This window comes from Spea bombifrons, chromosome 10 (genome assembly GCF_027358695.1).
Source record: "Spea bombifrons isolate aSpeBom1 chromosome 10, aSpeBom1.2.pri, whole genome shotgun sequence".
Taxonomy (NCBI): Eukaryota; Metazoa; Chordata; class Amphibia; order Anura; family Pelobatidae; genus Spea; species Spea bombifrons.
The window spans coordinates 20,617,814-20,641,613 of NC_071096.1; the positions used below are offsets into that span (position 1 = coordinate 20,617,814).

General features: G+C 41.2%; 1 protein-coding gene across 1 annotated transcript; it reads left to right on the forward strand.

Moving 5' to 3' along the window:
* The first annotated feature begins 1,581 nt into the window (after positions 1 to 1,581).
* Positions 1,582 to 22,254, forward strand: LOC128467784 (solute carrier family 22 member 20-like). Its single transcript, XM_053449504.1, has 10 exons — positions 1,582 to 2,048; positions 3,347 to 3,450; positions 3,675 to 3,829; positions 4,248 to 4,416; positions 4,651 to 4,774; positions 4,912 to 5,027; positions 18,394 to 18,608; positions 18,907 to 19,015; positions 19,245 to 19,448; positions 22,059 to 22,254. The coding sequence occupies exons 1-10, from the start codon at positions 1,692 to 1,694 to the stop codon at positions 22,159 to 22,161; spliced, it is 1,656 nt and encodes a 551-aa protein (XP_053305479.1). The 5' UTR covers positions 1,582 to 1,691; the 3' UTR covers positions 22,162 to 22,254.
* The last annotated feature ends 1,546 nt before the right edge of the window (positions 22,255 to 23,800 follow it).

Consider the following 23,800-nt stretch of genomic DNA (forward strand, 5'->3'; position numbering starts at 1 on the left):
GCCCTGTCTCTCAGCCGTATCTAACATTAAGGCTAAGGGGCCCACAGAGTTTGCTACTTTGTATTGAACATTGTGGAGGCAGTGGTGAAAAACATCTGAGGCTACAGATGAATTGCAGAAAAGAGCACCATCTATTTCAGGACTACAAAATGCCTCCATGTTTGGTATACCTACATGAGACCTTAGCACTAAGTCGTTCTCCTTGACCAGGGGCTAACTAAATGGTAATCTGAGGAAGTTATTAACTTAAGCATTATTAGCCAGCACCCATCATTTACTTTTGGCTTCTTTTTCCAATGTCTCTTGAGGACTATCATGGGAAACATGCCTGGACTCCCAGTCAACCAACCTAGGCCAGGGATTTTTTGCACCAACTCTGTGGGTAGTGCATGGCTCAATTGAACCACTGCTCAAATGTCAAATGACTGGGGGAACAGTCAATGGCCAATCTCCTTTTGTTCTTTGTGATGTAAAGCCTCCAAATGGGGAGGAAACCTAACCCCAGGAGTAAAGTTGTTTGATCTATGTAAGCACATGATACCTGGGAATCTACTATTATTTTTATTTTTTGATCCTGGAGGATAAGAAAAAGAAGAGGATGCGTCCCTGGCAGAAAAAAAATGTTCTTTACTGTAAATTCCTTTTCTGAAGAAGAGAAAGGCAATCTTTCTTTCTGTAGGGGAAATTTATGTCTCTCTGGTGTGAAAACTAGAGAGTCCGCAAAACAACTGTCCTCTAATTTAGCACTGATGAAACTTGCAGAGATATGCAACAACACATGACATGTGCACACTGCATGCACACCCACTAATGTGTCTGGGAGGCTTGTCGTCTCCCATTGGTTGTTGCAAGGTAGCAGGCTGGAGAACAATTGTATTTTTGTGAATACTCTAACATGAATTATTCAGCTTGTAAAGTAAAATGTCTTACTTTTAGGAAAGCTACAACATATCACCCATTCAGTTTTGGTTCTAATGTTGGCTGCTCCAGTCCCAGAAAAGTGGTCCAGTTGAAGTGAATAGGAGTGCTTTCTGTGCATGTGAGTGTGTGTGGGGTCTCTTTAGACATGCAGGAACCCTGGAGCGAGCCAGTCTGGCTTGAGGTGACTATTATAGATCACGTGTACTTTGGCAAGCAGGAGATGTGTCCGAGCAAATATATCTGCACCTCCCCTACTGTCATTCTGGTGAAGTGCAAAATTATTAAATTGTAATGTCAGCATGAAAAGAAATGCCTGTACACTTGTTGCCCTGAGTGTTTTCTCTTGTTTAGTTTAAGGCTAACTGGTTTCATATGATGTGATTTGCAAAACTTTTGGCCCTTTGCCTGTATTTGCAACCGTCCTGTATTATGCCAAACGGTGATGTTTTAACCAGACCCAAAATTATAGATTAGAGAAAAAGTGAACAAACAAAAGTGGAGTTAGCACATGACTAGTCCTGCCTACTGGACCTTTTAAACCAGCTTCCGTTCCATGCACATAAAATTGGGTCCATTTATAGATAGAAAAGTAACAGTTGAAGTGCTGTTTACACATTTCCAAGGATATTACTTATACACAGCACTTGTACCACTCAGGCAGTCATACATTAATCCCCATTTATTCATACACTGTGAATATTTGTACAAAGCAAGGTAAGTCTTGTTCTGGGTATAGAGGAACAATCCTGCTGATTTAAACTGTACCCAAAATGAGTTTCAATGATCTTTTGGTAAATATTGGAGGAGTGAATCGTTTTCAAATACTCAATACTGTGATGCTGCTGCTTCCCATGCTATTGATGGCGTGCCACAACTTTCTTCAAAATTTTACTGCTGCCATTCCAACCCACCGTTGCAAGCTTCCTCTACTGGACAATGCTACAATGGAATATGACATAATGATCTTCATACCAACGGATGAGCATCAGAAGCCCAAGAGCTGTCTGCGTTATAAAGAAGTCCAGTTTGATGTCTGGTCAAACACTACAACCTACAACAACACAGAACCTTGTGTAGATGGATGGGTCTATGATAATAGCGTCTTCTCTTCTACCATTGTCACAGAGGTAATGTACAAGACATTTATTGTAGGTTGTCAAACTTACATCTTCAAAATAATATTATGCAGGTTTGCCACTCTATTTTCAAAGGCTACAGTGAAGTAATAGCTCTATAAACTAAGTAAAAACATAACACAGTGGCATCATGTGGAATGTTAATTCTAGAAATTGGGAAATCATTGGTTGATAACCGTTTAGCTTATTATTATCTTTTATTTATATAGAACCAACAATTATGCAGCAATAAATACAATACATATATTCAAGGGGTATGACAAGACTAGAATTGACAGACTAAGACAAACCGATACATTGGAGAGGGCCCTGCTCGCAATCTTACGATCTTGAGACCCTCAAACCTTATAGACCGTAAGATGGTAGGGTCAGTGCCACCTTTTCCTATGTTTAAGTTGTATTAAGTTATTATTTTTTTGCCATTGTATATTGTTAATTTTAATGTTTGTTAGTTTTGTATCCTCACCATCTTTAATACCAGTACTTAATCTGCTGGTGTCTTATAAAAAATGTAACAATAAAAATAATAATGTTCAGGATAGTCTTAAACTGATACTCCAATCATTAAATGCATTTCAGTGGATATCATACCTGAGTTGTCTCTATACAGTTCCAAGTAGTCCTGTGGAAAAAAAAACACATATGCATTTACCCCTTTCCTTGACATCCTTAGTTTTCAGGAGATGTGTACAACAGATTTTTTTATTTATTTTACCTATAGCTGATCAAGCCAATGTTGTGAAGGGAGGAGTACAAGCGGAACCAAAGGTCACCCAATCAAGCCTGGTTGTACTTCATGTCATTTCATCTAACAACACCTTTTGCTCTGCAATTTATTTAAATGTAAAATAGATGTAGTGCTTAGCTCTAGATATTCCAGGTTGATGGCATGTTAAAATGCTCAACAGAGAAAAACATTCTGATTGCTCACGTGTGTGGCAATGAAAGTTTGTGCAACTGACCCAGCAGTGCTATATGCCAGGAGATGGGCAGTAGCCAACAGTAATCTAAACAAGCATTGTTTCAATAAGAAATGTCTAAAAAATCAGTGATGAATTAGACTCATTAATGGCAGAGATGACTTGAGAGGGTATGGGTCTATTTCCTTTCCCTTACTTCCATCCACAACCTTATTTGACTCTTTTCTTTTATTGTTAGTTAATATTCCATCTGTCGGCGCTTTATAAATAAAGTATAATATTATTATTATTATTTCTTCTACTCCTGTTTCTTTTAATCAATGGAAATTTTCATAAATGCCAACCGAACTTTTTTTTCTAATGTTGCAGTGGAACCTGGTCTGTAACTTTCGCAAAATGAGGCAGATAGCTCAGTCAATATATATGGCTGGAGTCTTGGTTGGAGCTGTACTGCTCGGGTCTTTGTCTGACAGGTATTGAATGCCTACAAAATAGAACATGCAAAATAAGATGCCGAGAAATCCTCACAAAAAATGTTTTTTTTACAAACTAAATTACCACAACTGAGAATGCTGATCAGTGGAACAAATTCCCCTTATGTATAGTGCAACTGTAGAGAGCAAAACTGATGAAACAAAACAGATGGCATGATGGTCACATCCTTGAAAGTAATGGTTATTGGTTTACATTTGAACAGGTTTGGAAGAAAGGCCCTCCTGATTGGTTCTTATCTACTGATGGCTGTGTCGGGTACCTGTGTTGCCTTCCTTCCCAGCTTTGTGAATTATTGTGTCTTCCGATGCCTCTGTGGAATAGCTTTCTCTGGAATTGTTCTGAATACCATCTCCCTGAGTATGTCAGTTACCCAATATTTTCCTTTTTGCTCCACATTGTATCACCAGCATTCTATTGTCAACACAAGATTCCATAAGGAGCATTCCTGGTGCTTATTCTTAAGAGTTCAGAAATGTAGGCCTTTGTATCTTGTGATACTGTTACAATCAGGTACAGTAAGGCTGTTCTCCACATACCTCTGGCTAACCCCTGTTTAGTACCTGCCTACTATCAAATGTAACACTCCTTCACGGTAGCATCATTTCTAAAACATGGTCTATTTATTGATGCCACACATGCCCATGGATTTCTAGATTCATATTTAAAGTGTTGCTACATAAATGTCTAATATCAATTCGTTTTTGTTCTTTCTCAAACATAGACATTTTACCCTTGTCTGTGGTGAAGTTTTAGCTTGCTTGCATTTTTCCTGTAGTTTTAGAATGGACCCCGCCCAACGGGCGAACTGTGATGGGGACACTCTTTGCATACAGCTTTACTACAGGGCAATTGCTGCTAGCAGGACTGGCATTTGCAATCCGAGACTGGAGATGGCTGCAGTTCACAGTGTCTGTCCCATATTATCTCTTCTTTCTGTGCTCATGGTAAGAAGGATATCAATTCTCTACTTCTAATAAAGGTCAAGAAAAGACTTTTAAAATATACATGTCCATTACTTCTTTAAAGGATTTAGGGTGTAGCCAATAATCAAGTAGAAAGTGGACAAGATATTGTTAAGACATATCTCCCCATAGTACCTCTCTAAGTAAGTGCCTAACCTACTATATGGACAATCTGTATGATGTGATTAGTTAAATATGAAAACTGATCTCAATCAGGTTTGTACCAGAATCTGCTCGTTGGTTGATACTCAAGGGCCGGACACATCAGGCTCTGAAGGACCTACAGAGAGTAGCAAGAATAAATGGCAAGAAGGAAGAGGGAGACAAATTAACCGAGAAGGTAAGATTTCATAAAATTTCTTTTTTTATGTACTATATGCAAGGAATGTAAATTTCTACTTTTTTTTTCTTACATAAGAATCAACTTCTGTCTAACACACCGAAAATGTCTAAATGAAGGTATAAATTTCTGTTTAGGTTCTAATGTCTCACATGCAGTCTGAGATGAAGCAAGTTAAAGGTTTCCATTCACCAGTGGATCTTTTTTGCACACCAGGCATGCGTAGAGTAACTATCTGTCTCATGCTCGTATGGTAAGATACATAAAAAAACAATGGGAACCACAAAAACACACATTTGTTCATTTATATATAATCTAGGCTTAGAGCTAGATTAAGGCCATTAAGTAAAACAAATATTTAAACATTTCCACAAGCAGTAATTTACAGAAGGTACAGTTAGCTTTCACTAAATTGATTTAAGAGATGAGTGAGAGGCTGTCAGACATTAATCAATACAAGAGAAATTAAGTAAACTATCATGAGATAAAATATGTTATCTTACCTTATTAAAGTGCTTTGCTGGCAGTGCATAAAGTGAATTTAAAAATGTGAGATTAAATGTTTCATCTAACCATAGCTGACTGTCAAACAACACAACTGAAATACAGAGACAGAGAAACATATGCTTGTAGTACATATTGGGACAAAAGACTTTTTTAACATTTTTCAGTGTTTGTTTAGCTGTAATTTTCTTCTTTCTCATTTTGTGCACCAACACACATTATTTATTGTTTTTTTTTCAGGACAAACAAGGCTTTCTTTAGATACCATTATTTTTACCATATCATCTAATTTACTAAAACAAATGATGAAATATGGTGATTTTTTGTTAAATGACTTTTTCTCCCTTTTTTTGAAAAATCTTTTACTCATCTGCAAAAACCAATAAGAAATCTGCTAAATAGATTCTACTATTTGTCCTGAGTTTAGAAATACCCAACGTTTTTATGTTTTTTTTGCTTTTTTTCTGCACGTTATGGGGCAATAAGTACCAGTAGCGTTTGCTATTTCAAAACAATTTTTTCCCCAAATCTGGTCATTCTGCACCATGTGCTATTTCAGGTATCTTTGAAGCCACCAATGCAATTTACCATCAAACCATATATTTTTTATATTTTTGAAACCTAGACACCCCAAGGTATTTCAAATGCTGGTATTTCAACCCTTTCCATGCACTAATTCTACCACCAGCCATTGTCAAACTTTATGGTAGTAAATCTTTTTTGTATTTTTTTCACACACATTGTACTTCATGTATGAATTTACCGCTCCTGGTATATGTCCCTGAAACTAGCCAATTCAATTTACCCCATCAAATCATACATTTTTTAAAGCTAGGCACCCCATGGGCATTTATAATGCCAATATTTTAACTCTTTCCATTCGAGAATTTTTGTGAAGATATAGCGCTAATTGTAGGACTTGCTCATAAAAAACACACACATATATATATATATATATATATATATATATATATATATATATATACCGTATTTGCTCGATTATAAGACGACCCTGATTATAAGACGACTCCCCAAATCTTAATTAAGACAGCCTGAATATAAGACGACCCTTTAGGAAAAAAGTTTTACCAGTAAATGTTAATTCATTTAAACTATTTTTTTAATAAAAGCTATGATTGAGAAAAATATTTTGGTTTTATTTCCTTCTATTTTCCAACCTGCCCCCCAGTTATGCACATCTGCCCCAGAAATGCCTTATACCCAATGTTCCCTCTAATTTTTCTTGGGTGATGTGCGCAGAAAATTTCTGTTGTGCAAAATTTTTCCCAGAGCCAAAATTGTGTGCGCACAATATGCTTCTACAGGCCATATAAAGTTGGTGGAGCTGAAAAAAAAAATCACATTGCAAGGGAGTGGAGCTATATATTTCCAACCCTTTTGACTCCATTCTAAAGGTGAAATTCTCACCGCAAAAATTAATTATGAGCGAATCATGAGCGGAGGCTCCGGGCTGCATAAAGGATCAATATATATATATATATATATTTTTTTTTTTATTGGGAAAAACTGCATACCATTGACAGGGGTACAGCATAACACCTATCACTATATACTGAGGCACACATTGACTGGGGTACAGCATAACACCTATCACTATATACTGAGGCAGACATTGACGGTGGTACAGCATAACACCTATCACTATATACTGAGGCACACATTGACTGGGGTACAGCATAACACCTATCACTATATACTGAGGCAGACATTGACGTTGGTACAGCATAACACCTATCACTATATACTGAGGCACAGCACAACACCTATCACTATACATTGAGCCAGACATTGCCAATAATGTAGCATAACCCCTATCACTATCTACTAAGCCAAACATTGATGTGGTGTAGGCCTACTGCTTCAGTGTCTGGCTTAGTATATAGGGATGCACCGAAATGAAAATTCTGGACCGAAAATTCAGCAATCTCTTGACCGAAACTGAAAATGACCCCCCCTTTAAACCCCCCCACTTTATAATTATATATATACATACACACACACATATATACATATATACATACACACACACACACATATATATATATATATATATATATATATATATATATATATATACACACATATATATATATACACATATATATACACATATATATATATACATATACACACATATATACACACATATATATATATATACACATATATACATATACATACACACACATCTATATATACATATATATACACACATACATATATATATATATATATATATATATATACACATATATACACACATATATATATATATATATACACACACACATATATATATATATACACACATATATATATATACACATATATATACACATATATATTGTGAGGTAGGTCTGGGATCTCCCCTCGCTGAGGTCAAGGGACAAGCGCTGTCTTCACTCAATCCAGGCACACAGCAGTAAATTCGTGCAATCTGACACAGGGTCAGGTTTATTAGAAAGGTTGCAGGGACAAAAGAAATATAACAGTAACAAAAGAAATACCTTGCCTGTCCGGCACTTACTATACATAGGATGTCCCTCACTACCAGCTGGAGAGCTTCTCTCTGCCAACTTAACATAACATAATATGTCCAGCAACCTTTACTGACAGGTCTCTTCCACAGACAGGCTTTCTGTGTCCTCAGTCAGAGAGAGCTACCTGCCCTCCTGGCTTCCCTTTTATATCCACCCTCTAATTCACTTAATTAATCACCTAGCAGGTGGAAGTCTCAGGTGTTACTCCACATAGGAAAGGAATCTAGGAGAAACATACCTCCCTTCCACCACCAATCCTACATGACTGTCACATATCCCCCCCCTCAGCTCAGGCCCCCGGGAATGAGCATCAGGAACCGCAAGTGCACACATTTCCCTGCAGCCGACCAGACCTGTGCTCCACTGTAAAATTGTAGGCCTGCAGAGCTAGAAACCATCTAGTCACTCTGCTATTTTTCTCCTTATTAAGGTACATCCATTTCAGAGGGGCATGGTCAGTGACTAACCTAAACTTCCTTCCCAACAAATAATACCTGAGGGACTCAAGGGCCCATTTAATAGCCAGACATTCCCTCTCCACAATTGCATACCTTCTCTCATTCTTATTCAACTGCCTGCTTAAATAAAGCACAGGATGTTCCTCTCCATTCCTGATTTGTGACAAGACAGCCCCTATTCCTGTCTCAGAGGCATCTGTCTGTACCACAAATTCTTTTTTAAAATCAGGCGTGATCAAGATCGGTTGGGAACAAAGGGCCAATTTCAGAGTTTGGAACGCTTTTTCAGCTTCAGGGTTCCACCTTATCATTACTGAGTCTTTTCCCTTGGTGAGATCAGTCAGGGGACCCGCCATGGCCGCAAAATGGGGTATGAACTGTCTATAATAACCGGCAATACCTAGGAATGCCCTCACCTGTTTTTTATTCACCGGTTGGGGCCAACGTAGGATTGCCTCAAGTTTGTCAACCTGGGGCTTGATTATACCTCTTCCTATTATGTAACCCAAATAATTTGCTTCTTCTAACCCAATGCAACATTTTTTTGGGTTTGCTGTCAGACCTCCTTCCCGTAAACCGTCAATGACTGCCTGTACGTTCAATAGGTGTGTCTCCCAGTCAGGGCTATGTATCACTATATCATCCAGATAGGCAGAGGCATATTGCCTATGCGGTCTTAACACTCTATCCATTAACCTTTGGAAGGTGGCAGGGGCCCCATGTAGGCCAAAGGGCATATTTACATATTGAAACAAGCCGTCAGGTGTGGAAAATGCTGTCTTTTCTTTGGCAGTGTCCGTCAGGGGAATCTGCCAATAACCTTTTGTCAGATCTAATGTTGTGATGTAGCGAGCTGTTCCCAGTCGGTCTATGAGCTCATCCACCCGTGGCATAGGATATGCATCAAACTTAGACACCGAGTTTAACTTCCTAAAGTCGTTACAGAATCTTATAGTACCGTCCGGTTTCGGAATTAACACAATTGGGCTGGACCACTCACTATGGGACTCTTCGATTACCCCCAATTCCAGCATCTCCTTTACCTCCTTAGATACTGCCTCTCGTCTAGCCTCAGGGATTCTATAGGGCCTTACATGTACCTTTACTCCAGGATCCGTTATGATGTCATGCTTTATGAGGGGGGTCTGCCCTGGTTGTTCAGAAAAGAAACTTTTATTACGAAACACCAATTGTCTAGCCTCTTTCTTCTGTCTGTCAGACAGAGACTCAGCTATATTAACATTTGGTATTACGGCGCCATTACACGCTGAAAAAACACCTGTCGTAGCCAGAGCTGGCCTGTCTTTCCAAGCCTTGAGCAGATTCACATGGTATATCTGCTCAGGTTTTCTTTTACCTGGTTGGTGTACTTTATAATTCTTTATAATCCAAGAATAACTTCATGCATTAAGGCGGGGACTACCCCCACCTTGTGACACACGGAACCATAGGGAGTTGAAATACAAGCTACAGCAGTTTGGTACTCACAAGTATCCCCATGTACACAAGTTACTGTGAAAGTGTCGGGTTGCCTGTTAGAAGAACCTATGAGGCTGGCCTTTATTAGACTTACTACACTCCCGGAGTCTAACAAAGCCACCACCTTTTTATCATCCACTGTCAGCTCACACAGGTGTCTGTTAGAACCTTCTGAGCTGGTAGCAGTACACACTACTTGAGCAAACATAGACATACGTTTCTTCAAAAAGGCTGCATCACACTGCATAGGTTGAACAGTCCCAGGACAGTTCACAGCAATATGACCCAAATCATGGCAACGAAAACATCTTATGATATCTCTGCTTTGTCCATAATCCTGCAGGTTAGGTTTTCCTGAGCCCATAGTCTCATCCTTATCACGGAAAGTCTTTACATTCTTCCCAGCTCCCATAAACCCCAGTACAGTCTTACCAGGAACTCTTGCCATCCGGACGGTTGAGCGCTGGGTGCCACACAACAGCTCGCCAGCAGCAGAATACCGTTCCATAAGATCGACAAGCTGGTCTGCTGTTTTAGGATCTCCATGGCTTACCCACTTTCTTAATGCCTGGGGGTAGAGCCCTGATAAAACATCTGGTTGTAGCCACTTCCTGGTCAGATGGACGAGGTCAAACATCTGGGAACGCGGCGGCTTCTCCATATTGTATGCCCACTGGTGTACTCTCTGACCTCTGATAGCTAAAGTGACACCCAAACGAGCAAGGATCTCTGCTTTGAGTTTATCAAAGTCTTTGGCTGCCTCCGGGTCAAGATCAATATAAGCCTTTTGTGCTTCCCCTACAAGGAATGGGGCCACCAAGCCTGGCCAACGTGCCCTGGGCCACACTTCTTGCATAGCTATCCTTTCAAACGTTGCGATGAACGCCTCCACATCATCCGCTGGGGTCATCTTTTGCAAATAGTGGCCCACAGGGATAACCCTGTGCGGGGATTCTGGTTGCGTGTTTGGCAGATTTGCTCTCTGACCTCTGATAGCTAAAGTGACACCCAAACGAGCAAGGATCTCTGCTTTGAGTTTATCAAAGTCTTTGGCTGCCTCCGGGTCAAGATCAATATAAGCCTTTTGTGCTTCCCCTACAAGGAATGGGGCCACCAAGCCTGGCCAACGTGCCCTGGGCCACACTTCTTGCATAGCTATCCTTTCAAACGTTGCGATGAACGCCTCCACATCATCCGCTGGGGTCATCTTTTGCAAATAGTGGCCCACAGGGATAACCCTGTGGGGGGATTCTGGTTGCGTGTTTGGCAGATTTGCCAGGCCCTGCACCACCTCCTGCAGCGTCTGGCGATCCTTGTTTGTGGCCTCGGTTAATGCAACCAGCTGGGCTGCCAACAGGCGGTTTGCTTCCTGCAAGTGTATATTTGCCTCCTGCTGAGCTGCATTTGTGCGCCGTTGCTCTCTGGTAGCCTCCAGCTGAGCAGAAGCCGATCGCACCAAGGCAGTCACCACGTCATCCATTTTATGACACTTAAATGTGTTGCGTCACCCCGGCAACGTCTCCACGGTATTGCTCCGCAATCTTAACAGCCACCGGTTGCGTCTAGTGACGTGCCCGCATTCTCCACCAATTGTGAGGTAGGTCTGGGATCTCCCCTCGCTGAGGTCAAGGGACAAGCGCTGTCTTCATTCAATCCAGGCACACAGCAGTAAATTCGTGCAATTTGACACAGGGTCAGGTTTATTAGAAAGGTTGCAGGGACAAAAGAAATATAACAGTAACAAAAGAAATACCTTGCCTGTCCGGCACTTACTATACATAGGATGTCCCTCACTACCAGCTGGAGAGCTTCTCTCTGCCAACTTAACATAACATAATATGTCCAGCAACCTTTACTCACAGGTCTCTTCCACAGACAGGCTTTCTGTGTCCTCAGTCAGAGAGAGCTACCTGCCCTCCTGGCTTCCCTTTTATATCCACCCTCTAATTCACTTAATCACCTAGCAGGTGGAAGTCTCAGGTGTTACTCCACATAGGAAAGGAATCTAGGAGAAACATACCTCCCTTCCACCACCAATCCTACATGACTGTCACAATATATAAGTCACCAGAATTAGGAATCTGCACTCACTCCCCACAGGAACTCAGGTGCTTAGCTGTGCCAGGAAGGGCCAGCTCCCCAGTAAATCAAAAATAGAAGAAGGCTCCAGGCACGCAGGGGTTCCATCAGACAGATTTATTGTAGGAAACAGACAACAACGTTTCGACCTCACAATGAGGTCTTTATCAAGTACTTGATAAAGACCTCATTGTGAGGTCGAAACGTTGTTGTCTGTTTCCTACAATAAATCTGTCTGATGGAACCCCTGCGTGCCTGGAGCCTTCTTCTATTTTTGTCACAATATATACACATACATATATATACACACATATATATATATATATATATATATACACATATATACATATATACATATACATATATATATATATATATATATATATATATATATATACACATATATACATATATACATATACATATATATACACATATATACATATATACATATATCTACACATATATACATAAATATACACACACATACATATATATATACACACACATACATATATATATACACACATACATATATATATATATATATAATTGCTAACAGCAATCACACTCCTATCATGCCCAGGCAGCCAGTACATGCTGGAACCTGGGCATCATATTAATGTGATTACAGCCTCCCTATCCCATCACTCTCACACACTTACTAATCCACTCTCACTTAATGTTTTCCTACCTTTCCTCTGTTACTTTTCCTCCTCCTCTTCGTTCTTCCTCTTGATTCTTCTTCGTCTTCTGTGTCCTGTCCTTCCGGTGCAGTAAAGAAGGTGGGCGTGGCTTCAGTGCTGTGTGCCGGGATCTGACATCAAATCCCGACGCACAGCATCAGTTGCCGCACGCATAGCAAGGGAGCAGGATCGGAGGTCTGTATTAACATACCTCCCGCTCCCTTGATTGATTTTAAGCCGGTTGGGGTGAGATTTTTTATCTCCCCAAGCGAGCTTGCTCCTCCAGCGGCGGACATTAATGTCCGTCTCTGGAGGAGTGCCAGCGTCACCCTGGACGGACTGCCCGCCCCCCCCAGCTCCCCGTTAGGTACTGTGCGCACAATGTTAGAACGTGTGCGCTCCCTCGAAAAGTTATGTGCGCGCGCACAGGCGCACAGCTTAGAGGGAACAGTGCTTATACCCCCTATGTGCCACTGTGCCCCATGATATGCCTTTTAACCCTCTAAATGCCACTGTGCCCCATGATATGCCTTTTAACCCTATATGCCACTGTGCCCCATGACATGCCTTTTAACTATATATGCCACTCTGGCACTTAGAGGGTTAAAAGGCATATTATGGGGAAGAGTGGCATATAGGGAGGTTTAAGGCATTTCAGGAGGCAGAGTGGTGTATAGAGGGTTAAAAAGGCATTTCTGGAGGCACAGTGGCATTAAGGGGGTTAAAAGGCATTTCACAGAGCACCCTGCCTCCAGAAATGCCTTATGCCCCCCATTTAACACCCCCCCCGCGCCCCACTTACCGGTACTTCTGAGTCTCCTGTCATGTAGCTGGGGCAGCGTGTAGACTCACGCTGCAGCCGGAAGGAGGCGTGGCTAGCAGCGGGGTTTGTCTGCGTGCATCGCGCAGACAGTCCCCGGCTGTCAGAGATCAGAGTTCCCCGCGCCGGCGCCGGTGCCGCACCGGTGCGGGGAACTCTGATCTTTGACAGGCGGGTAAGGTCTGCGCGATGCACGCAGACAACCCCCGCTGCTAGCCACACCTCCTTCCGGCTGCAGCGGAAGTTGTCTACACGAATTGCGTAGACATCTACACGCTGCCCCAGCTACACACCGGGGACTCTGAAGTACCGGTAAGTGGGGCGGGGGGTTGAGACAGGAGGATCCAGATCCCCTGCAGATGCGGGGGATCTGGATCTTAGTCATCTCATAGTCAGACTTTGAGGTCTGATTATAAGACGACCCCGATTATAAGACGAGGGGTATTTTTCAGAGCATTTGCTCTGAAAAAAACCTCGTCTTATAATCGAGCAAATACGGTATATAAATTTGCACTTTTTTGGTGACAGTGGGGAATTATTTGTACATGTTACCATATTTTTATTTAAATGTTTTCTTTTTCTTTTTACTAATCACACTGATTAGTAAGCTGGGCTCCATTGACCTTGCATGACCTGCAGCAACTGCATGTATTGCAATATACTTACTTTACAATATACTTTTGTTCTGTGATGGTTTTCTTTAACCTTCGTGTTTTTGTCCAATGTTTTAGGCATGGAGCATGGAAACTCAACGCTGAGATTTCTGCTGCAAGGGCCATGGACATATTTCACTGTATGTTGTATGATGGGTACTTCATGGGGTACTATGATGTGTTATCATGGCACTGCTACTCTGGCAGCAGCTGAGCTAGTGATGAGAGAGGTCTGTGCTGTAGAAGACACAAACTTCTCAATTCATCAACTCGTGCTTGACTTACAGTGCTTGCGGTGATGTCCTCTCCCCGATTGGAGGATCGGGGAGAGGAAATCACCTCAAGCGCTGCCATTTTGGAGAGTTTCCATCAGTTTTTATCTGCGGAGATTCAGACGAAGATAGAAGAAAGCAGATAGATGAGAAGAGAGAAGATAAGAAGATAAGATGAAGGGTAGGAAAATATTAAGAGAACACGAGAGAGTGAGCAAGAGTTTAAGATGGTTAGAATGTGAGAGAGTGTGTAAGAGTGAATGTGGGCAATGGGCAACAAAATTTGATTGGGCCAAAAACAAATTTGGCCCATTTGCACATGTCTGTTGAACACTATTAACCTTTAAACAATTTCCCCTGTCACTCCAGGTAGCATGTGAGATGGCTCCGCCTATCTGAATAGGGCAGGAAAGAATAAAAACCCCAAAACCTCCCCTTTTCCCTCAGTTTCTTTCCTGCCTTATTCCGGGTAGGTGCAGTAATCCCCCGTTTGTTTGTTCTAAGCTCATGGGAGAGCTTGTTTCCCGTGCTCTAGCATCCCGCTTTGGGAAGCACTTTACTTCTCCCCGCTCCAGTTCACTTCTCATAGGAGGATCGCTTTGCCAGAGCGGGGAAAAGGTTATTTTCTTGCAGAGACCCCAGCTTGCTTACCTTGGCAGCCCTTGGGCAGGCTAGCTTACTTCCGGACGCCAGGACTCCACTGCCTCTGCCGGCGATTGCAGCCGGGAACCGGAAACACGTCACAGGCTGCCATGGGGGGGCCAGAGGCCAGCGTCTCTCAGCAGCAGGAAGAATCTCTCAGGTCAGAGGTTTTTGGCGGGTTTGGACCAATTTTTTCGCATTTTCTGTAGGGTTTTTCTATGTATTTGATTGTGCTGCTGTGCTGCTGTTTGGTCTTGGCATCCTGTTTTTTTCTGTCTTGGTGTTTTTTCTGCCACTTAGCCCAAGTAGGTTATGAGTCCATGGGAGTTCTCTGCTTCAGATTTTAACCGTCTCCTGTCCTTTGTTATCAGGAATGTTGTTAGATAAGCCAGACCTCCCTGAAGAGACTCCAACTCCTAAGAAGGCTGTGTCTAAAGCAATAGCGTTTTGCCTGTAAAAATGGCAAGGCTACTATGTCTGACGCCTCAAGGTTTTGCTCGGCCTGCTTGAAAGCCAGGGAGGAATCCATTTCAGATTTCAAGGAATGGATGAAGGCTGAGCTCCAGTTCACTTTTCAGCAGATCCGATCATCTGTTTTGAATTCTTTTCCCCAACCTAAGACATCGTGTTCTGATGCTCTACCTAGGTTTTGGTCTTCTGCTCAGGATCCTGGTTCTTCAGGCTCAGAAAGAGAATGGCACCTCTCTCTGAAGAGACCTTTTTCGTTCCAGTAGAAGAGGTGAACAAGCTGGTTACAGCAGTAAGGGCTGCTCTAGACCTGAAAAGAGGAACAGCCGAAAGGGGTAACAGTCCGTTTTTTTTCAAGGTTCTTTTGAGAAGCCTAAGGTTTTTCCAGTCCATGAGTCCTTATAATCTATTATTACTGTTCAGTGGAAGGCTCCAGAGAGAAAGCTAACTGTCTCCAGAAGAGTTTCCAGATTGTTTCCTTTCCCAGAGGTTTTCTCTGACCTCTCATTTTCCAGAGCCCATGCACAAGAAGGCAGAAGGGGCAGCTAAGAGATTCTTTGAGGCCTCAGCAGCTATCTTTAAACGAGGCATTGCGTCAGCCTCGGTGGCCAGAGCTAGGCATTTATACATATTGAGGATGACATCCTGGGTGGTGTAGGAGAAGTAAACATAGAAACAGAAACAAGTGACGGCAGATAAGAGCCAGAAGGCCCATCCAGTCTGCCCAACCTCTGAGTACTCTCCTTTAGTACTTGCCCTTATCCTATATCTAGCTTGGCATTATGCCTATCCCATGCTTGCTTAAATTACTTTACTGTATTAACATCTACCACTTCCACTGGGAGGCTATTCCATGCGTCCACTACCCTTTCCGTAAAGTAATATTTTCTGATGTTACCATTAAACCTTTGCCCCTCTAGTTTATGCTTGTGTCCTCTTGTTGCGGTTTTATTTCTTCTTTTAAATAAACTTTCTTCCTTTACTTTGTTGATTCCCTTTAAGTATTTAAATGTTTCTATCATATCCCCCCTGTCCCGTCTTTTTTCCAGGCTATATAGGTTAAGATCCTTTAACCTGTCCTGGTAAGGTTTATTTTGTAATCCATAAACCATTTTAGTAGCCCTTCTCTGCACTTTCTCCAACATATCTATATCCTTCTGGAGATATGGTCTCCAGTACTGTACACAATACTCCAAGTGAGGTCTCACCAGTGATCTGTACAGCGGCATGAGCACTTCCCTCTTCCTACTGCTAATACCTCTCCCTATACAACCAAGCATTCTGCTAGCATTACCTGCTGCTCTACTGCATTGTCTACCTACCTTTAAATCCTCAGAAATAATTACCCCTAAATCCCTTTCCTCACACGTTGAGGTTAGGACAGTACCAAATAGTCTATACTCTGCCCTTGGGTTTTTATGCCCCAGGTGCATTACTTTGCATTTATCCACGTTAAATGCCAATTGCCACAGCTCTGACCATTTTTCCAGCTTACCTAGATCGTTTGCCATTTGGCTTCTTCCTCCAGGAACATCAACCCTGTTGCAAATTTTTGTGTCGTCGGCAAATAAACATACCTTTCCATCAACACCATCTGCAATATCACTAATGAAAAAGTAGATATTTTCCGTGGCATTTTGCATATGAAGAGTGCAGCTGATTTTTTTTTTTGTGCGATTCAGCTATGGTATCTGTCCGTATGTCTGATAGGGGCTCTGCCATATCTGTGGTCTCTAGGAGAGCTCTATGGCTCAAATCCTGGCAACAGACTCAGTTTCCAAGCACCATTTGTGTGGCATCCCCTTCTCTGGGAGAGATTTGTTTGGAAAGGAACTAGAAGTTCTGTTGAGAAAGCTACTGGTGACTAACAGTCACCTCTGCCTCGTTTTTGTCCCAGCCCATTTAAATCATCCAGAAGTCGAGATTCCAGACCCCAGTCCCGATTTCGAGATAGACCCTATGGTTCCAGGTTTTGGCCTTTCTGAAGAAGGGGCAGACCTTACTCCTCTAAACAGAGGCATGACGCCAGAAGCATTGCAGTTGGGGACAGACTGAAGGCATTTCTCCATCAATGGCCTCTAATATCTTTGACACTTGGACTCTGGAAATCTTTTCTGCAGTTTGTCAGCACTCCTCCAGAGCGGTTGATGATGTCTACACCCCTTCAGATCCTTTCAGGAGGATGGCACTTCTGGGTCTTATTCAATATTTGTGAGGAAACAAGTGTTGATTCCTGTGCCTTCGGGCATTTACTCCCACATCTTCATTTTTCCCAAATCATCAGGATGGAGTCAATCAGATCCACCATAGAGCTTTTTTCTGGCCACTACCGATCTTAAAGATTTCTATCTTCATGTTCCCATCAGGCAAGAGTCATTCAGGTAGCCATCCTTTCTTCAAAAGGGATTCTTCACTTCCAGTTTCAAGCCCTTCCTTTTGGTCTCGCTTCTGCACCGAGAATTTCATTTAGATAACTGGATTCTGGCAGCAAGCTCTCCAGATCTTCTAACTCAGCAGATTCACAGGACTGTTTGCCTGCTTCAGGTTTTGGGATAGATTACCAATTTTCAAGAATCCTGTCTGCTTTCCACCAGAACAATTTCCTTTCTGGGATTGGTCCTGGATACCTCCTGTCAGAAGATCTTCCTACCGGGGGACAATGTTCAAATATCAACAGCCTTACCCGCTTTATTCTATCCAGACGTCTCTCCAGTGTAAGACTCCTCATGCTTCTTCTGGGAATGAATCGCAGGAGCAGTGAGTGACTATTAGAAACAGAATCACTGTCTGTTTAAGCTGCCAACTTTGTATTTAAAGTTTGCTGAAACTTTAAAGCATTGGAAAACATTACCATATAAACAAAATGAAATCTTTTGTGGGAAAATAAATGTATTAGTAAGTCAATAAGCTACATTTATAGGTTCAGACGTGTATATGCTACATAGTATTGCAGACATCTAGTAGGGATTATAATGTATGTATATTGTGAATTCTCAGGTTTTCTACAAGTCTTGCATTTTATGGAGTTGGTATGGACCTGCAAAAATTTGATATGAGCATTTTCCTGCTCCAGTTAGTCTTTGGAGCCATTGATATACCTGCAAAACTGGTGGCTGCTCTTTTAATGAGCTCCCTTGGTCGAAGAATGACACAATGTGCAACACTGATGGTGGCTGGGTTGATGTTATTGTCAAATGCATTTGTACCACAAGGTGAGTTTTTGAATGTCTGTGAAATAGCATTTTAACATTAGTTTTTTCTTCTGTCCAAGAATCTTGCTATGAACATCACTGTCTCTGCATAATGTTTGTAAATAACACTGAAATGAAAGTAGACCAGAATTACTTATTTTTCTAAGGTAACTTAAGATAATGTAACGTCTATTTTTTTCTGTGTGCAGTTTCTGTCTAATGCATTTGCTACGTCTGTCATAGATTAGTGAAAACATATGATTATGTAATTACTTTTATCACCAAGCATATTGTGCTTTCTTTTGGGGTCCACATTTAGACATGAGAATTCTGCGTATCATTCTGGCCGTGATTGGGAAAGGTTGCCTGGGAGGATCTTTCGCTTGTGCTTATTTGTTCTCCGGAGAACTATTTCCCACAGTGGTCAGGTGCGTTTACAGCTTGCTATTCCAAAAAAATTGTGTGTGGGAGCCATTGCTGAACTGAAGGCAGGCACAAGCAGGTGATGAACGTGTGACTAGGAAAGCTGTGTTTAAATAATTCCATTTACATTGTGTTTGGCATTCCCAAGGATAGCATCACATGATCTTATCTATATGAAGTATAAGCAAAGCAAAAAACAAATTCAGCAATATCACCTTTCTTTTTCCCATACAGGCAGACTGGAATGGGATTTGTTGCTATGAATGCCCGGCTAGGTTCCATGGTTGCTCCTTTGGTTCTGATGCTATGGGAGGTATCACCCATCCTCCCCCCTGCTATTTATGGAGTTGCTGCCATGATATCTGGAACTGCAGCCATATTCCTGACTGAAACTCACAATAGACAGCTGCCAGATACTGTGGAGGAAATAGAGGCCAGGTACTGTGCATGCAGTGGTGGGGAAGTAAAAGCACCCTTCAGTAACCTTCAGTGAACAGTGGGACCTACTCAGAAAAGCCTTTATGAAACTGGGAGATATTCCTCTTGTGAGAGTCTATTTGGGTGATAGACCACTGTTAACAGCATGCTGAGCCCTTAACCTAAAATACATAGTTGTGTGGAGTAATGTTAGCCCCACTAAGAATGTAAAGCCAAATTGGCAACAACAGGTAGGTATCAGTGCAGGATGTTTTCCCTGTAAAAACTGCAAGGCATGTAGATCAATGATTACCAAAAAAACAGATCTTCACTGGCCATTTAAAATTAAAGCCATAACTCATACTCTGATGTGTCCCTCTTCAAAGTCTTAAAGATTGAGTGATGGAAAAAATGTGGGACATCAATAGTAGAGAATAGCAGGGTTCAGTGGTGAGGCATTTTAAGGAGCATCATAGCTTCAAATACTCAGGATTAAAAGCATGAGGACTACTACAGGTCAAAATTGGACTCGGGGGAGTGAATGTAGTGGGAGTGAATGTAGGTGGATCTTAGATCAGGACAGCATGATGCCTAAGGGTTGATGTAGTCATGTTAAAAGATAACATATTTACCTTAAGTGGTGCAAAAAAACCCAGAATGTTGCAGAATCTTGTAATACCTTTTTTATTGAACTAACAGTATTTAAAATAATAGACAAGCTTTCGGGAGTCCTCCCTTTATCAAGTCAAAAGCATTTCTGACCAAGCAAGTGAAAAACACAGTTTAAAACTAACCAGTACATGTTAGCAACCCATATGGCTTTGAAATTGCTTAAAGTTGAAAAATCTAAAAATGCATTTCATACATGTACTTTTCCAGTCCATCATTCATTGGCCTCTATCATAAAGTTGAAGCCTCCAGTGTGGAAGCTGAATGTGTCAAAAAGAGCCAGTAAACTTATTCCCTTTGTGGATGACTATGAGACATTACAGAAACTACCGAAGGTTAATACTGTGGTGACTTCAAAAAGACAGTTTTCCAGGTGGAAGATGCTAGAAGTCTGATAGGCAAGAAAGTATGTAAGATGTAAGACTTTTGAGGCTATTTCTTCTAGTTTCTGCCTCAGTAGCCTGATCCATGAAAATTTTGGCTTCACCAGGTTGATGATAATGATGATAATGTTGCAAACGCTGCTTCAGTAAGAGACTCAACTATGGAGTGGATTTTCTCTGTTATACCATCATTTAAAACATTGGAACAACAGCCATGGCTTCTACTTTGTTGGTGATGGTTCAGATGGCCTTAGGGTCTGGTCAAACCAACAGTACCTTTATGGGGAAGTTGTATGCAATGTCTTTTATGAGGAAACTTTTTGGCCTCTCTAGAAAGAACCAAAAGACTTGCTTCCCAAGAGGAAGTCTTTTCTAAGCCCTAATCCGGTCATTCGAAAAGGCATTTCCTTTTGGGGGTTTCAATGGCAAGAAGAGCATTCTAGTTCCAGACCAAGTAGAAACAAGGCTATTCAACATGTGGCAGGGGGAGAGCAGTTGTCTTCCTTCAATTGCATATGACGTTATGTTCTGCCAGTCGGGGGGTGTTCTGAGGGTTTTTCTGGATGCCTGATCAGTGAGTCTAAAGGATAGAGTTTCTTGTAAGGCCATCCCACAATTTTCTGTGTGTCCTCCAAGGAACCCTTTTCACAGAAAGGTGTTGGTGTCTCTGATCAGTTTCATCTCAGAAACATTGAGAAGGAACATATTCCTGTGTGTTTCTTGTTTCCAAAGCTACAAAAAACATCTGCCTGGTTGCGGACTTTTTGTTTGTCAACATTCTTCTTCTCAACATGAAACTAAAAATTGAGAAAAATCTGGTCCACCCAGGAGCATTCTTGTCCTAGATAGGACATTTCATTTGGATCATCAGAACGATGGCAATGCCAACTTCTCAAGGGGTTTCAGGTCTGCCGATTTCAAGCTGTATCATGTCTCTTCTCAGCTTCAAGGTTAATCAGAGAGGTACTGGTAATGGTTGTGACTGTCAGGAACCACAAAACCAGATGGAGACAACAGTGCAGTTTAATCACACCATTAATGATAATAAAAAATACTAGTAGAATCAAGGGACTTGGTAAAAATACACAGCCAGGGGCCAGAAGCCAAAGTGGGTACTTGGTGAAATCAGAGACCACACAGGGACAGAGAGTAACTGAGCCTCTGCAGTTAAATAGCCAGAGCATAACAGGAAAGGGGCTGAGTGATTGGCAGGTCTGTTTCACCATTTTTAGAATTTTGTGAAGAATAAAAGAAGTTTTATAAAGAACCATCAGACGGGCCTGATATTTCTATCTAACGTGTAAGTGGGACTTAAAGAAATTATCTGGTAAACTAAAACTTGTAGAGAAGAAGGAGCTAGCATTATACAGGAAGGGAACCTTAACAAGCATTGGAAAGGCATAAAGCGTTCAAATTCTATATTTTTATATTTAATTTTATGTTTACAAGCAGGTCTTTCTTTACATATTAGTTTTTCTTTCAATTTCAGTTTGTTTTACCTCATGTGCCATTTTACTGTATAATATAAATTCTAATAATCTACCATTATTTCACTCCAACGTTATTTTGTTTAATCTAGATTCCAAGGTAAAGAAATAAACAAGGTGATCCCAAAAGAAGAAATTATGTTGAAACCGTGTCAGCCAGAACTTACAAGCAGACTTCTTCCAGATACGCTATAATCCCTTCTCAAGAATTTAAAAGAAAGAAAAATATAACCACATATTAACAATCAGAAGACCTTGTGAAGAATCTTATAGAAAATGGAACAGTGCCAAAGTGGCGGCCGTATCATTATAATTTATTTTAATTAGTAGACAAGGACACAATTGTGAAATATTGTAGCAAGATGCCATAAAGGACAGAGAGTGTAAACAACACTTTTCTTCAGTTAGGGCACCCAGACCTGTCAATACACAAGCCTTTGCAATTACCCAGGAATAATATAGCTGTTTTGCCAGTCTTATTAGTCAACAATTATGGTTACAATAAAGGATAAGATTGCAATGTTTTATATTTTGGGATAGGCAGTAGACATGTGCAAATGGGCCTAAAATGATTTAAATGTTCCCTGTCCATTCGGTTCAGCTGAAACTGGGGCAATTCTTAATTCTAAAAGATATGCATTGCCGGGTGCCCACGCTCACTGTCCTTTTTTTTACATTCTCACTCTCTCACGCGCTCATTCTCTTTCACTCTCTCTCTTACGCTCTCTAAATGTTTCTCTATCTTCTCTGCCGACCACTTCCGCTTCTGCCAATCATTTCCATATTTTATCTTCTCCCTTCTCTCTTCTTTCTTCAATCTGCTGTCTTTAATTTTCAATCTTCTTCCAATTGGGAGAGGACATCACCAAAAGTGCCGCTATATTGCCCTGAGTTCAAGTTGTGTTCAAGTGCCTACCTGTTGCAGACCTTTGTATCATATGCAAAAAGACAAACCTTACCATCAAGACCTTAATATTAAAAAGTATAGTACCCCACCTTCTGCCTCCTATTATTTTACCATTGCCTTATCCATTCAACTTTTCAAGTCTTCTGTGGGGGACAGTGTTGAATGTCTTACTGAAATCTAGATAGGCTATTTCAATTGCTCCACCCTATTAACTTACTTACCCAGTCAAAAATACATTCAGTTAGTTTGAGAGGATCTTCCTGTAGTAAACCCATGCTGTTTCGGATAGCATGCTTTCAATTAATTTGCCAACTACCGAAGTAAGGCTTATTGGTCTATAGTTAACCAAGTTTTCCCTACTACTTTTTTGTGCAGTGGTACTACAGCTGCTAACTTCTAGTCTTCTGAAACCACTCCTCTCATTGGTGACTGGTTAAAGGGGGTCTGCTAGCGGTTTTGCCAGGACACATTGAAGCTCTTTAATGAGATAAGTGGTTGGCAGAAGTAGGGAAGCATTTAAAAAGTGTGAGAGAGTGAGTAAGTGAGAGCTTGATTGAATGTGGGCTCATGAAGTTTTTTTGCTTCATTTTTGTCTGATTTTTGGTGGTTCTGGCCTCCTTTATGTGGCTTTGTACAAATCACCCGATTTACCAAAATGTAATACATTTTCAATTCATTCGAATCTGAATATGCAAGTCTGCTGGACAGTCCAATAGTTGAACACAGGCAATACTAGACATTCTATATATATACTGTATATATCACTAGGATTACAAGTGTCTGGTACTTGCTTTATAACCGGGATTGGCTTTTTATATAGTTAATGTTTCCTTTCCATGCCCAGAGGCCACGGCTCATTAGGCACTCTCTAAACTTAGAAAAGTCCAATTGGTCTGTGAAAAGACACATGTGAATGTTTTTCAGCCC

Coding starts and splice junctions, on each gene's coding strand:
- LOC128467784 (XM_053449504.1), top strand. CDS start 1,692: ATGAGTTTCAATGATCTTTTGGTAAATATTGGAGGAGTGAATCGTTTT. Junction 4,417..4,650: donor CTCTTCTTTCTGTGCTCATG/GTAAGAAGGATA, acceptor GATCTCAATCAG/GTTTGTACCAGAATCTGCTC. Junction 5,028..18,393: donor ATCTGTCTCATGCTCGTATG/GTAAGATACATA, acceptor GTGAATTCTCAG/GTTTTCTACAAGTCTTGCAT.